General features: G+C 37.1%; 1 protein-coding gene across 5 annotated transcripts in view; it reads right to left on the bottom strand.

Annotated features, from left to right (window-relative positions):
* Positions 1-3,597: 3,597 nt before the first annotated feature.
* caskb (calcium/calmodulin-dependent serine protein kinase b) overlaps positions 3,598-16,428 on the bottom strand; it is a 58,829-nt gene continuing 45,998 nt past the window's right edge. For 3 of the 5 annotated variants that reach the window (XM_083532240.1, XM_083532242.1, XM_083532244.1), the window contains 8 exons: positions 16,256-16,294; positions 15,616-15,812; positions 12,964-13,079; positions 7,923-8,003; positions 7,765-7,845; positions 7,041-7,243; positions 6,875-6,958; positions 3,598-5,217 (listed from right to left, as the gene is read on the bottom strand). In XM_083532240.1, coding sequence (XP_083388366.1) covers positions 5,041-5,217; positions 6,875-6,958; positions 7,041-7,243; positions 7,765-7,845; positions 7,923-8,003; positions 12,964-13,079; positions 15,616-15,812; positions 16,256-16,294 — 978 coding nt within the window. In that variant the 3' untranslated portion in view covers positions 3,598-5,040. The remainder of the gene's footprint in view (positions 5,218-6,874; positions 6,959-7,040; positions 7,244-7,764; positions 7,846-7,922; positions 8,004-12,963; positions 13,080-15,615; positions 15,813-16,255; positions 16,295-16,428) is intronic. The other 2 variants (XM_083532241.1, XM_083532243.1) reach the window with 1 other exon arrangement.

Here is a 16,428-nt window from a genome sequence, read left to right as displayed (position 1 = left end):
TAAATAACCTAAGATGGAAAAAAAAAATGCATATTTCAATATGTGGATAGTTGTTTTAAATTGATTTTCATAATGATTACACAGCTAGATGTTACAAATGAAATACACAAGATACATTTATCAAGAAGTGTGGCTACCTCGATCAGCAGAGGACCTCCAGCAGTTTAGTGTTCCAGAGCACAAAGATGTCTACAGAATGGCAGAAAGAAAGGACACCAGCCAGTGGGTTTCTTAGCAAATTCTGTCTCTCAGACCATTTAATGCTCAGGGAAAACAACTGACTACAACTGATGCATTCCTTGTGTCAAGTCATTCCTGAACCAGATACATCGGAGGTGTCTTATCTGGGCAAAGGACAAAAAGGACTAGAGTGTTGCTCAGTGGGCCAAAGTTGTCTTTTCAGATATAAGGAAAAAAAATTTTGGTCGCAGAGTCTGGAAGAAGAGAGGAGAGGCACAGAATCCAAGTCGCTTGAGGTCCAGTGTAAGGATTGCACAGTCAGTGGTGGTTTGGCGAGTCATGTGATCTGCTGGTGTTGCTCCACTGTTTTATATCCGGTCCAAGGTCAGCACAGCCGTCTACCAGGAAGAGCACTTCATGCTTCTCTCTGCTGACCAGTTTTATGGAGATGCTGATTTAATTTTCCAGCAGGGTTTGGCACCTGACCACACTGCCAAAAGCACCAAAAGTTGGTTAAATGACCATGGTGTTGGTGTGCTTGACTGGCCAGCAAACTCACCAGACCTGAACCCCATAGAGAATCTGTGGGTTATCGTCAAGAGGAAAATCAGAAACAAGAGACCAAAAAATGCAAAATGAGCTGAAGGCCACTGTAGAGAAACCCGGGTTTCCATACCACCTCAGCAGTGCCACAGACTGATCACCTCCATGCCATGCTGAATTCAGGCAGTAATTAAAGCAAAAGGAGCCTCTACCAAGTATTGAGTACATATACAATAAATGAACATTTCCAGAAGGCCAACAATTCACTAAAAATGTTTTTTTTTATTCTCATTTTTTTACATAATGAACTGGTGGGATTTTATTAAATGTGAGCCCAAATCATCACAATTAAAAGACAGAAACACTTGAAATATATCAGTATGTGTGTGATGAATCTATATAATATATGAGGTTCACTTTTTGTATTTAATTACTAAAATAAATCAACTTTTTAATGATATTCTAATTTATTGAGATGCACCTGTATGCTAATGGAGCACACATGCATTGACATGCTGGAACAGGTTTGGGTCTCTTAGTTCAAGTGGAAATTTTTCATGTCACTCAGCACAACTGCCTCAGTCAGGCTCCGTCTCCATAGCAACGGAGGCACAGGATCATGGGTAATGTTGACAGAAATGCAAAGTGTAATCTTTTTTCCAGCTTTTCTTTTTTTATGAGAGAATAAGGCAAAGAATATATGGTAAGGGTAAGAGATATAGTGTAATAAATGTGTGTCTCTAATTAACGCCTTATTTAACCAGTAGAATATATTTACTGTATTTTGACTGGAAGGAACCACTGACAATGGTTTATAATGACGTGTAGCTTACCGAATATGAAGCAGTAAAAACAAGGATGAAATCTCCTGTTTAAATCTTGAGTAATAGTGTTTGAAGATGAAAAAAATCTACAACAAACAAAAAAATCTATATAAAAATAAAGATAAAAATACAGCATCTGTGGTATCCATTGACAGAAAGAGAAATTTTGGCAGAGGCACCAAAAAATATTTTGTATTGAAAGGCATTACATCCTCATTACATCCGGTGACACAGTATATTTCGTGACTACAGTATATTACGAAGTGCCGTGAGTCTGAGCTGGACAGTGACTATTTACACAATCTATGTACACAATCCACTCAAAAAGTGTTATGACTTATTTTGATTTTCTACACAATGATATTTTGATCTTTTAGAACATGAGCCATTAGATCAGTTTCTTTTGCCCAGGTGTGCCCTATTACACTTTACTAATAGATGTTATGCTCAGAAATGTGTATGCATTTACTAGGGGTGGACAAAGTACAAAACTTAAGTAACATAAGAACCAAAAAGAGTTAAATGTGAGGCCATGCAAAAGGACAACAATCTAATGAACACCAGCATGTCTACAACGGAATGGCTAAAAGGACCAGAACAAGATGTTGCAATGGCCCAGTCAAGCTCAGGACCTCAATCCGACTGAAATGCTGTTGTAGAACCATAAGAGAGCTGTGTGAACACAAATGCCCACAAACCACAATTAACTGAAGCAACCTTAGAAATTCCTCCAGAATTCCTCCACAACAATGTGCAAGACTGTTAAAATCATACAAAACAATTACTTCAAGTAAAAAAAATGATAAAGAAAAGACACATGGTCTCAAAATGAAATGAAATAAAAATGAAATACAACCTCAGAGAACCACGTGACATTATGTCAGGTGTCATTTCTCTGAGGTTGTATTTCAGTTTAAGACCTAAAAGGGACCAGATGATTATTATTCTTTCCTGATATGTAAAACTACAGATTTCAAATGTGGTGTACTCTTATTTCCACACAACATTGATGCTAGTTGATCCTGGCATTAAACAGAGGCAAACTTTGGAAAAATATAGCATAGGATTTGCAAATTGACAAAACCTACTACAACATGCGGACTTCATCCTATTTTGGACTGAAATAAAAATTTTTATTTTTATAAGTCGTCGCTTGCTATAGCAGATTTATACTGAGGTACATGGAGGCATGTTCATACTCAACTTTACACATCAGTTTTTTTTTCTACATTGCTGAACCTGACTGGATGATAAGCTGTTCCCAATGAATTGGCATTTAGACAGGTTTTGGCAGGATAAAAGAAAAAGAATCTTGAAAATTGTTGCTTGTACTTTATTGATACAATGTGAAGTGTAAAAAGTATGTTTATTTTCTTTTAATTTTACTTAAGTATTTATTATTCTTAGTATAAATAAGCAAACCAAAATAATATGTTTAGTAATTAAAAATAATTTGTTTGTGAAAGATAGCAGTAGGTCATTATCTACAGACAGGCTTCCTATAGGAGAACGCTGCAAGATTGATATTGTTAATTTACATTTATGGCACTTAGCAGACACGCTTATAAAGAGTGACTTACAATTGTCTAATATATACAACTGAACAGTTCAGGGGTAGGGCCTTGCACAACGGCACAGGAGTGCCAACTTTGATGTTCCAATCCATAGTCCAACATCTTAAATACTGAGGTATCAAGTTGATTACTGAAAATATTGACTGAAGGGAAAAATACTTTTCATGCTCTCTTACATTAAGCATCTGAACCAAAATGTGTGTACCTCGCAAAGGTTAATTTGACAAGACTCTCTCTTTCACATTTCTTTTTTACATGGAAGTTTTTTTTTTATTTAAACAATAATTTAATATAGATCACCAAAACTTTATGGAAATATGTCCCCATTTCTTTTCATAAACTGAAATTCCAAAACAGATATTCTGACCGAGTTGAATAATCAATATTTCAATAGAATACCAACCTGGTTACTAGGGCATTTATAGGGTATGCACCATGGCATTGATTCCAGACTGATACTGATGCTATACCGACAATGCTCTTGCAAGTTAAAATGACTTGTTTTAATATTGTAAGAAGAGACAATGAATAACAAATTTTGCATGAATTCAAAGGCAGTTTACTTTTTCCCCAACACATGAAAGGAAATCTATTTACAAAAGCCATACTGAGGAGTAACTTATTTTTTAGAGAAATTTACACAAGGGAGATATGAAATGAAAAGTCTGTCACACTGAATTCATTTATGTCTATGCACACAACAATTCTTCCATTTCAGAAGAACGCATGTACCAGTGAAACAGGTAGACACAATAAAATCCCCTCGGTCTCAATCTTTCTGGGAGAAACATAAAACAATAATACTCTTAAGACACCACATTTCTGGAATGGCAGATCCAGGAAATTCTTATCACCCCCCACCCACCCAACCCACAAGACAAATAAAATTCAGACAAAATTTACAAACACATCACTTGACAGGCCATGAAAAAGGTTGTCCACTCAGAGGGTTAACCAGTGTTCCAGAGTTACAAGGATGTGCATAGGTGTCCGTTTCCCCCAACATCTTTTTTTTTTTTTTTTTTTACGTACTTTTTTGTTTTTCTTTTTTAGAAGATGAGAGTATGATACTGTAACACCAAACACACTGCACTCTTGAACCATTTGGAATTTTTCACTTGGAGAAATAAAAACAAGGAGAAATTGAGAGAGAGAGAGAGAGAGAGAGAGAGAGAGAGAGAGAGAGAGAGAGAGAGAGAGAGAGAGAGAGAGAGAGAGAGAGAGAGAGAGCACCCATCCCCTCTATTGTCCATTGTGCAAATTAAGAGTGCTAAACAAACAGAGAAAGTAACAGGAAAGGGTAAGAGACCAGCACAGGCTAAAGTTACCAAACTTCCAACATGTTCAGTCAAGTACCCTTTGAAAAATAAATTATATAGAATTTTGGCGCACTCAAGCCAACTGTGCTTATCAACTGCCCATGGACAAGCCACTGTGAACATGTCCAGGAAATGTGACATTGAACTGAGTTAGACCGGTGGGGTGAGACAAGGAACAAGGTTTCTCTTCTGCCCGATCAGGCTGTGCCCAATTACAGTATTTAATCTGTGTATGGACTCATCCTCTCAAACCCTCCTGTCATTCAACAACCCACACCCAATCACTGACTGATTACTGTGCTCGTCATTGCTCTAAGATGCCGTCTCTTTCATTCCGAAAAACAAAGTACAAAATGTCCAACCCCTAGCTATAAGTACAGGACCATATTTATTCTTTTTATATTAATATTTATATATTTATATGTTTCGATATGTACAGCACTATGCTTTTGCAGTCCCACAGGAGGGTCTTGATGATATCAACACATGGACTAGTGGTTTGTGAGTCTGTTCGAAATGAATGTGTGTGGTTCTTTTTTCTTTTGAGGAAGAGGAATAGCCTGGGCCACACTGGTGTAAAACTGTGGCCTATAGGAGATGCTAGTAGACCCAAGATACAGGCACCCACTGAGCGGTGGTAGAAACTACATCAATGGCCTCCTCTAGTAGCCGGATGGTTTCATCGATCTCGTTGTTGATGATGGTCATGTCGAAGTAGTGAGCATAGGATTTCTGCAGGGCCTCTGACTCTTTCTGCAGCCTTTGCAGAGACTCGTCCTGATTCAGGAAAGGAGGGGAAGAAGAACCAGAATGAGCTAAGAGTATACAGAGTTACATGCAGAAAGCTTGCTTGTGTTTTGTGATGAAGTTTGACCTAGGCCTGTGTTACATAAGTCAGGATATGGATATGATATAATCGTTAATAATAATGAGCCAAACTGTCCATTGCTACAAGCAAAGTACTTTAGTAACAGTGAAATAATGTAGTTTTAAACAAGTTAAATAAAATTCAATGATTATTGCATTGCTATAATTCAGATTTCAAACATTTATTAAAATCTAATCATCATTAATGATGATGAGCCAAGGTTTGAAATGCCATAACTTGTTTTACTGCTTGGACGACCTGAATGGACGAAAGCAAAATGCTAGAAATCGCCAGTGACAAACTCTGTAAGAAATTCTATCTTATGAATATTATTCTGTAATGCTTAGTGATAAAATAAAAAAATTAAAACACCTGATTATAGTTTATTTTGGTAGCTCTGGATTAACCTTATTCTGAAAATCATTTCCGGGAAATCCTAGACGTTACTTCTGCACAGGTTAAACTTTTTTTTCTATTGATTGCAGGGGCACAGATAAAACAGACTACATTACAATTGTGGACAAAAGTTTGCCAATAGTTTTTGAAATTTTACTTTACAACAACAAAAAAATCCCTAATTTCCCCCTAAACCAGTCAGCTTTTCCCATCATGCAACAGCTGCCAACCAGGGAGGGTGAAGGCTAGCAATTTCTTCATCCAAGACCATTGAAGCCAGTTAACCACACATTTTTAAATTGCTGTTAATTTTGCATTACAGGGCAGAAGAACCCACTCAAAGGACTTACTCAAAGTAGGACATCCCTGCTCCTCAGAGAGCATGGCCAATTTTGCTCTGCTGAACTCCCAGATACAGCTGATTCTGGGATTTAATGCATTGTTGAGTTTTATTGCTCTTTCTTTGCACAAAAGGGGAAAATTAAACATCTATAGGGCAAATTGAAGCGGGCAAACTTTTGAACTAAATTGTAAATGGTACAAACACGAGCCATGACCTATGCATATTGGTGGCAAATCAGGGGTCATCATTCTTATCCTCAAAAGGCTGGCGTGGTTGCAGGCTTTCATTCCAATCAAGTTAAAGCCATACTTGTTTCTGCTCATTTAATCAGTTTATCTTAGCCATCAGTGCCTCCCCTCTGGCTGGAATAAAAGCCTGGTGCCACAATGGATCTTTGTGCATAAGCATGAATACATTTGATTTAGAGAGGCTTAGTTGTAATCACTGGCATAGACCCTACAACAGGTCATGTACTTACAGGCAGTTTTCTGCACCACCTTGGAAGCTGAGTGCAGTGACGAGAAATGGCAAGGAAAAGAGTCATATAGAAACAACATGCAAAATGACTGACAAATGCAGCATGCAATGAGCCACAAGGAAGTACAGAACTTTGAGGTTAGAAAGAATAAATTGTAGTAGAAATCATGAAAAAAATAATGAAAGATTAAATGCAGCTAAAAGCAGACATGAAACATACCTGAAATTAAAGAAAAGAAGGTAAACAAGCTTAAACTTGAGAAATGTGAGCTAACTGGGAATTGTAAAAAAAAAAAATTAAAGGATATATGTATTATTTATGTGAGTTATTAGAGGAAAATCATGCCCACCTCATTCATACCAGGGGTGACCGTTGGCGCAGCGATAAAAACGACATAGGGAGCAAATTCAGCTGTCCGCAGCACTTTCAGTGCCTGTCAAAAAGAACAGAATCATCAGTAACACAGCCAAAGCAACATAATGAACAGTACAATCAGATACGGATTTGTCTAGGACCTGTGGCTCTACATCCAGAATGGAGATCATGCCCTGCTCGTGAATCTTTCGGATGGTTTCCAGACGTGTACCATACATCGCATCCTCATGGCTCCCATACTCCAGGTACTCGTTGTTTGAGATGTCCTGCATCATCTGGTCATGTGACACAAAGTAGTAATTCTTGCCATTTTCCTCATCCTTTTTAGGGGGTCTGGTTGTGTCTAAGAAAGTGTAGAGGAACAGCACTCAAGAGTACATCAAACCTAATGATTTATATAGCTGCAGCCACAAATTTATAAGCATCAGCAATTGCACTGGTTTTGACAACATATAGTGCCCAAGGGGGTACTGTCCAAAACATGAATTAGTAGAAAATACATAAAAATGATTAAATCTTTTGTTTCACCGAGAATGGGCAGAATCACCAGGGTACTTACCCTACTCGTGCTGTTTACACTCTACTGTGTTATATAAAATATTAGCCATTATGTGATATACTGTATATTAGCTATTGTCTACTATTAATTCAGGATACATAATATGATCTATCTTTTTTTTTTAACTCAGTTAAATACCTTTCATTTTGTAATCTGTCCTTATGAGCATGAAAGCTGACAAATGCTGCTGCGCATCACTATACAATCCTTAACTATACAAAAAGCACTATATTTCTTTCCTTGCTACTGATAGCGATGTCATCCAGCAAATATTTGGTAGGTATTATCTATAGTATGTGACTCACGTGGGATGGGATAAGCAAATCTGTTTGGGTGCTTTGCGATAAGTGTATTCTTTATATGTCGTCTGCCAACACCATGGGCTCCTGCAGAAAGAAACAGGTTATAGAAGGAGAACAGAGAATCCAGAAATGCCTACAGAAAATAGTATACAGCCACATACCTAATAAGACCAGTGTTTTTCTCTTGAAAGCAGGCAACTTAACAACTTCTTCATACGTGACAAGATCTAGTTGGTCGAACACTAGAGGAGAACGGAGAGGTGAGAAGACGTAGGACTGTGTGAAACAATGTTGAAGCAGTTAGGCAATAAGCCTGGATGTCAACTAAATGAAAAATCCTTTTTTGTGTGGATTCAAAGTGTCTGGCTCAAAAGAGAACAATAAAAAAAAAAAAAAAAAAAAGAAAAAAAAAAAAGAAAAACATACCAGTACTGGGGTTTGTATTAGATTGCAAAATAGACTGTAATAGTATGATTAATAGATTGTGCTCTATTTTCCGCTACACTCCACTAATGTATTTTAGGCCGAGAATGTCATATAATTTAAATTGATTTAGAAAATGTTACATTTTCAATATTCATTTATCCTGCTAAATTCAACTCATTAACCGTATCAAATAACGGAAACGTGATGTGGTAGGCAGTAAATATGCATTATTTCTGAAAATATAGGATCTGTCCAAAAGAGCCTAACTCTAGAGCTTTGTATTTTAAGACTTATTACTTCTAGAGCACATCTATACCTTTTTTTTTTTTTTAAAGAAAATATATGAGGTCTGGAGATGGGTATCTTAAAATGTCATCATAAACTTGCATTCTACATGAGTGTTTATACATGAGAGCTAAACAAAGTAATATGTATGTATTTTCTATATATAATAGATGCTGAATGAGGGAAAAAAAAACATGCATTCCTGTAAGAAAATGTGGTTACTGCTTTCAGCATCCTTTTGATTGCTATGATAAAATAAAACATTACAACACAGACAACAGAGGAAAAAAAAGGGTGGGGAATAATAAACACACTGCATTGTTGTCTTACCTGTGACATGCACAAGTTCTTACCAGGGGTGGACAAATCACTTTCAGGGAAATTAGCTTTATATTTAGGGGATGAGTAGGTCTAACAATTACATTTAATGCACTCCAGAGTGGTGCAACCATAATACTATTATCACTAATCGGAACACTGTAGCTTTTTTGGTCTAGATAATAGTTATGATGTGTCCACACCTGCTTTCCCTTTAGATTACTGAACAATTATGTTAAAATTACAAATAAAAAACAAAACAAAAATGGAGGCATTAGTCTGTTGTACTTACATGCAAGAGGGCCATTAAGGAGAGAAAGCATGAAAAATGGACAAGGTAAAAGGAGTGGGGCATCAAAATTGGTTAAACAGACACCATAACTGAGCTGCCATAGCAACATTGCCTGCTGCTGTATTTGCAGGCGCAAAGAAAACAGACAATAGCACACTGCTGGAAAGGACAGCACAAAGCCATGCACACTCAGTCGAATCAAACAGTTAACAAGAAAACAAGGTCTGTTCTTTTGTCTGTGCTATACACTGACAACCCACAATTGGGTTTCAGAACAAAAGATGAATATGAATTGATAAATCAGAAATCCAGAATTAATTTTCTGTCTGCATCTACATGTGCTAAATAACTTAAGAACATAGCACCATTGGTGGCAGATCACCCAATTTTTATGTGAGCAAAAGCACTGGACAAAAACTACACAAAGTAAATAGCGCTCAAACTTTGGTTGTTTTTTCTTAACATCTTCAAATATTAGTAGATAATGCTTCTGTAGACTCTTTAATTAATTCTACTGCTACCACTACCAATTTCAACACACTTTCACGTCACTATAACTTGGGTATAAGCTATCAAAAACTAAGATTAACTTTTACTTTCTGTATTTCTGTGTGATCTCTAATCTGGCCTTCAGATTCTTACTGCTGATTAGAGGTTGACCGATTTGACTGATACTGATAGTTGGATCATACTTGCCTATAACAGATTGATCAACCAATAGATGTTTTTAAATGGTTACTGGATAAAAAAAACACCCCATGTAAAATAGTACTGAACTTTATTACAAAAATAAAAAAATATAAAAAAACACTACTGAATCATAATGTGTTAAAATAAATAAATATATTAATGAATAAGTATAATTATTAAATAAATAAATAAACAATAATAAATATAATATAGTGCTTTCTCCAGGCCATGTACGATCTTTGTGCCGCGCACAGTCTCGGGTGTAAAAATAAACAGCACGTGGCATCAGTGATTTGCCTCTAGAGGCCACTCTCATAATAACAGCGGACTGGAAGCCGGAAAAACTATCAGTATGTATTTTTGCAGAAAGCCGATAATTCCAGCAATCGACTATTGGTGCTGACCTCTACTGTTAACAGTTTGGCTATTGTGGCATAACCTCTATATTTCTTAAAGTCTTCTTTGAATTTGTGATATCATTTTTCCTGCCCAGGAAGACTGTTGGAGAGATTTCTAATATTTCTGATTAATTGAAAAATGGGTGGGTAAAAACTAAATGTGCCATGTTTCAAATTGTTTAACACATTAAGATGTAAATATCAGAAAATAAAATTCTAGCTATTGTATCATATTTATCTTTTGATTCAAACTCGTTGAAAACCATACACACAGAGTATGTGCCCACACACACACACACACACACAGACACACACACACACACACACACACACACACACACACACACACACACACACACACACACACACACACACACACACACACACACACACACACACACACACACACACACACACACACACACACACACACACACCATTTAAACCACTGAAGGGCAAAGTTAAAAAAATTAATCATCTTATTACAGTAGAACCTGTCAGGGAGTGGGATATACAGTATAGGGCAGCAAGTAAATAGTCAGCTACCAAAGTTGTTGTGAATATGGATCTGACCAACTTGGAAATTGGTCATAATGTGATGGCTAGACAACTGCATCAGAAATTAGCAAGGTAGCAGATTTTTTAGATGCCCTCTGTATTTTGTGGTCAGCGCCTACCAAAAGTGTCCCACGGACAACCAGCGAACTAGCAAAAGGCTCATGGAAACCCAAGGCCCACTGATGTGTGAGGTGCCAGAGGTTAGAGCATCTATTCTGAGCCAACAGGTGGTTTTAATGTTATAGCTGATCAGAGTATTTTTACACAGTGGGATACAAAAGCCTCAACTAGTGAAATTTTCTTATATATTTTACATAATTTTTTTAATCTACTACAACAATTGACAAATTATATTTTTGACAACTTGAGTGAAACATTTAAATATTCACATGAATTTAAGAGTTTCATAGTATTGTTCAGGAATTGTTTGAGGAACATTACAAATAATTCAAGATGTTCACGTGCTTTTCATAATCCTTGAATCTCAATCCGATTACGCATCAGCAGGATGTACTCGAAGGTCAGATGCATGGTGGCCTCATTTTATAACTTTACAGGACATACAGGATATGCTGCTCATGTACCAGCCTCAAAGGGTCAGAGCTGTTTTGGTAACAAAAAGGGAATCCCCACAATATTAAATTAATGTTATGGTTAATTAGTGGAGAGTGAGGTTGGATTAGGCCTGTGCTGTGTGTCTGGCTACTGACAGCAACGTGTGGCAAGAAAGTATAACGTTGCTCTACAAGCAAAAGTCATCAAGATGTTAGAACAATTTATTCAAACTATATTGTTCTCGGTGTGTATTGTAGTCATTGATGCTAATTTCAACAAACATTACAAAATAAATATCATTAACATGTTCAAAACAGTTTTATTTTTTTATAAGGGTATTTAATGAGGTGATCAATGTAACCCCGAACCCCAAAATATTTTTCCCTCCTGCAAAAGAAGTTAGGTTCCATTCATTTTTTAGGCACGAACAGGAATTAGGAGTTAAATCTTCGCTAACACGTCGCAAATGCCTTTTGAGAGTATTGTTGAGAGCAGAGTAATATATGCTTTTTGTCACAAAGGAGAGTTATCTCAATCTGGTTTCATCAACATAATGAGTTCAGTGTAGGTCCTGTGGTTTCATGAGTCAGCAAACCTGAATCTAATAGGGGTTTCATTGAGCCATACAGAAGTTTCACAGCATGAATGTGCAGCTAACATATAAATGCAGAATTTGTTTCAACATGAAACAATATCAAATGAATGTTTCATGGCTTTTTCTTTGATCTTGCATTTAATTAAGTGAATTTTTACACACACCTTTGTATCTTTCTCAATCTTCTCCAATAAGTTAATAAAATTTGCCAGAGCTGGACTCCAATCAAGCTCCAGAAACATCACAAAAAAAGCAAACAGAATGCACCTGAGCTCAATTGATGTGTGTTAGCAAAGAGTCTGAACACTTAGGTGGAATACTTAAAGATTTAATTGTTTTCATCATCGTATTGCTATTCTGTGTTTACCCATTATAGATTGATAGCAAAATTTTAAAAAGTAAAAGCCAGTCCCTTTTTTTTTTTTTTTTTTAAGTGAAATCTATATCAAAAAGTGTGCAAAACTGAAGGGGTCTGAATACTTTTTAAACCTGCTGCATTAAAAAAAGTATATTTGTTGAATAAATTACCCAGCAAGTTTACCAGTTTCCATATCTATATGGAAACTGGTAAACTTAGAGTCTCTATAGTTACGTACCACACAGCATATTAGAATATTCTAAGAAAGAAAATATTTCTGTCGAACATTATTTTATAGTATAATTTTGTTCTATGCATATTTTAGCTTGTAAGCAGGGGTCATGCATTGCCCCTGTAAAAAAAAACAGAATTAAGGATAATGATAATGGCAGTATGGTGATGGGCCTTGAAGCCCTGCTATAATTACCAAATTTTTCTAATAGCTACTAAATGATTGATTGGGTAAAAATTTTAAAGATTCTAAACGATTTTTATTTTGGAAGCCACACTTTTGCATCTTAATTACAATAGCAACCGTAGCAGATGAAATCACACTGATGTTCGATTTAGAAGTATAAAAGATGGATACAAACCTACTTCATATAAAAACCATGATTTGGATCATTTTCAGTATTCCCATGTGTAAGAATAGTGCATGAATGTTCCAGCTACTAAAATAACCATTTATTTTGAACCCATTAGCCCAATTAAGTTAATCTTGACCTACCTGCATTATGCTTAGCTAGGTATTTGTCTTTGTACTGTTTCTTCTTCTTGCCAAACCAGGTACAACTGGCCTGCTGCTCCTGCTTGGTTTTCTCCATCGCTAAGCAGGCCACACGCCTAAGACATAATACAACTGCAGTTACCTTATACACCGTGGGTAACTTCATGCAAGAAGAGACAATATGCATATTTTTCATATGTTGTGCGTTATAAAACTAGCGAAATAATAGTGCAACATTAAAGTTCTTTCAAAAAATTAAAAATAAATAGTTCTTAAACAACCTTTGGGGGGGGAGACACGACGACTCAAAATAAACTAATATAAAATAGTCTCATTCTTTTGTGAATTTATTTCTTCACAAGCATCATTAGCTAACAATAAATGGTTCAAAATATATAAAATGTCTACACACCCCTGTTAAAAAAGAAAAAGATAAATCATGTCAGAACTTTTTCCACCTTCAATGTTAGGACAAATGAAATCTAAGGGGGAAAATAATCTGTTTTGAAAATATTTAAAAGAAAAAAAAACCTGCAATAACCTTGTAGAATAAGCATGAACAGCTCTAAACTAACACTTTGTTAAAGAACATTTTTATTTTAGTACACCATCCTGTCCATGGACTATGATGTTTGCAGAGAATATTGTGATTTGTGGTGAGAGTAGGGAGCAGGTTGAGAAGAGCTTGGAGAGGTGGAGGTACGCGCTGGAGAGAAGGGGAATGAAAGTCAGTAGGAGTAAGACAGAGTACATGTGTGTGAATGAGAGGGAGGGCAGCGGAGTGGTGCGGTTGCAGGGAGAAGAGGTGGAGAAGGTGGAGGAGTTCAGGTACCTGGGGTCAACAGTGCAAAGTAATGGAGAGTGTGTTAGAGAAGTAAAGAAAAGAGTACAGGCAGGGTGGAGTGGGTGGAGAAGAGTGATAGCATGAGTGATTTTTGATAGTAGAGTATCTGCGAGAGTGAAAGGGAAAGTTTATAGGACTGTGGTGAGACCTGCGATGTTGTATGGATTAGAGACAGTGGCATTGAGTAAAAGACAGGAGGTGAAGCTGGAGGTAGCAGAGCTGAAGATGTTGAGGTTTTTGTTGGGAGTGACGACTATGGACAAGATTAGAAACAAATTTATTAGAGGGACAGCGCATTTAGGACGTTTTGGAGACAAGGTAAGGGAGGCGAGATTGAGATGGTTTGGACATGTGCAGAGTAGGGACAGGGGGTACATCAGTAGAAGAATGCTGAGGATGGAGCCACCAGGAAGTAGTGGTGGTTTATGGATGGGGTGAGAGAAGATATGCAGGTAGTTGGGTTGAAAGAGGCAGATGTAGAGGACAGAGGGTTATAGAGACGGATGATCTGCTGTGGCGACCACTAATAAGAGAAGTTAAAAGAAGAAGACCATAACACATTTGCAACCTGGTTTTGGGGGGTGATGATTTATTTAAATTTTTTTTTTTGAAAGAGGATCCAACAAAACAGCTTCTCTTTATTTAGGATTAATCAAAATAATGCTGTCTTATAAATACTCTTAAACATGGGATTGAATGTGATCGATTCACTCTGAACACAGTCACACTCCAAATTCTAAAAGGGTGTGTACCAGGTTATTTTAACCTTTTTCTATATCCAATTCTATACTTTTCCCCAAAAAATGTTTTAGATTGTTTTGTACACAAGAATAAATAATACTACGCAACAGATTATATGCTCTATAGTCTGCCAGGCATCTTTTCTTGTGAAATATGAAAAGCTAAAGCTAGCTTAAACTTGTTAATTGTGTGCTGTATTATGAGAAAACAGAAAATGGATAAGCCATAACATTAAACCTACTGAGAGGTGAGGTGAATAACACTGACCACCTCATTATCGTGGCACCTGTCAAGGGTTGGGATTTATTATGCAGCAATGAAAATTCAGTTCTCAAAGTTGATGTGTTAAAAGCGGAGAAAAGTTAGCATGAACAAGAAACTGAGCAAGGCCAATTTGTGATGGCTCACCAACTGGGTCAGAGCATCTATAATATGACAAGTCTAAATATTGGTTAATAACTATCAAAAGTGGTCTAAGGAAGGACAACCAGCTCCAAGGGAGCGAAGGTTAGCTGGTTCGTTCCCACAGAAAAGCTAATGAAGCACAAATAGCTGAATAAATTAATGCAGGATATGATATTGAGGTGTCAAAACACACAGTGCCTCACAGCTTCAGACCGATAAGCTTGTTGACCCCTGTCCACCACCAAAACCACCTGCAATGTGCAGAGTAAGCACTAGACCTTGGACCAATGGAAGAAAGTGCCTAAGCTGATCAATCATGTTTTCTTTTACAAGCTCAATGATGTGGTTAAAACTTACATCCATATTTATAAGAAATTAACAACAACAAAAAAAAAGGCCATTTTACCTCTCAAACACATAAAAATCCTTAAGAAATCCTTAATCTTTAAAACAGTTGCAAATATATGTATAGGCTGTTTGTAATAATTGAATTTTTTAAATGCACTTTTACAGTGACATGGAAATGTTAGGCATGTTTTGGCTTTTAGCATCCTTCCCTAGGAAATTTTTTTACCACGTAAATGTGTAAATGCTGTTCACATGGAAGCTGTGTGCAGATACATACACAACACATCACATCACATCTAGTATATGAAGCTCACCACTCCTGCAGCTCAGGGGATGGAATGAGTCCAGCTGTACCATTTTTCATGTTCTCCAGCTTGCCCTGCCACCAGTTGTGGTCATCCTTACTGATGATCTGGATTATGTCACCAACCCGGAAGCGAATGCCCGCTTCTTTACATGGGATGAGGTCATCTTTGGCAGGGTCATACTCAAACTGTGCACGTACGAATATCTGGGGACAAAGGTTAACATTTTAAAAGGCTATCAATCATAGCCTTTTAAAACCACAGTCATGACGCCATATTGTCTCTCTCACACACACACACACACACACACACACACACACACACACACACACACACACACACACACACACACACACACACACACACACACACACACACTAGCACAAAGCAGCATGCCTGTTTTAAACAGACTCTGAAAACGGCAATACCACTAAGGCATAAAGATGGGCAAAACCCATTTCTTTTTATGGGGACTATAAAATACAATAAGCTACACCTACAGAAGCAAAGCCTTATGAAGCAGACCTGTTGCAACTGGGTGCAACAAAAGCAAAAAAATGGTTAGAGCCAGCAGGGTGAGATAGTGTTCACTGTAATAACGTTGAGTGAGAAGGACTACGGTAATCAAATCTGTTCTGAAGATACATACCTTCATGGACATTTTATCCTTGATTGCAGGTCTGGAGATCTAAGGGTTCAAAGGATCACGCACACACACGCACACGCACGCGCACGCGCACACACACACACACACACACACACACACACACACACACACACACACACACACGTCACAGTATAAGAAAGCTCACATTGGCTGGA

This window comes from Silurus aristotelis (genome assembly GCF_946808225.1).
Source record: "Silurus aristotelis genome assembly, chromosome: 2".
Classification (NCBI taxonomy): domain Eukaryota; kingdom Metazoa; phylum Chordata; class Actinopteri; order Siluriformes; family Siluridae; genus Silurus; species Silurus aristotelis.
The sequence above is the reverse complement of the archived record's forward strand: the minus strand, read 5'-3'. Positions and strand labels throughout refer to the sequence as shown.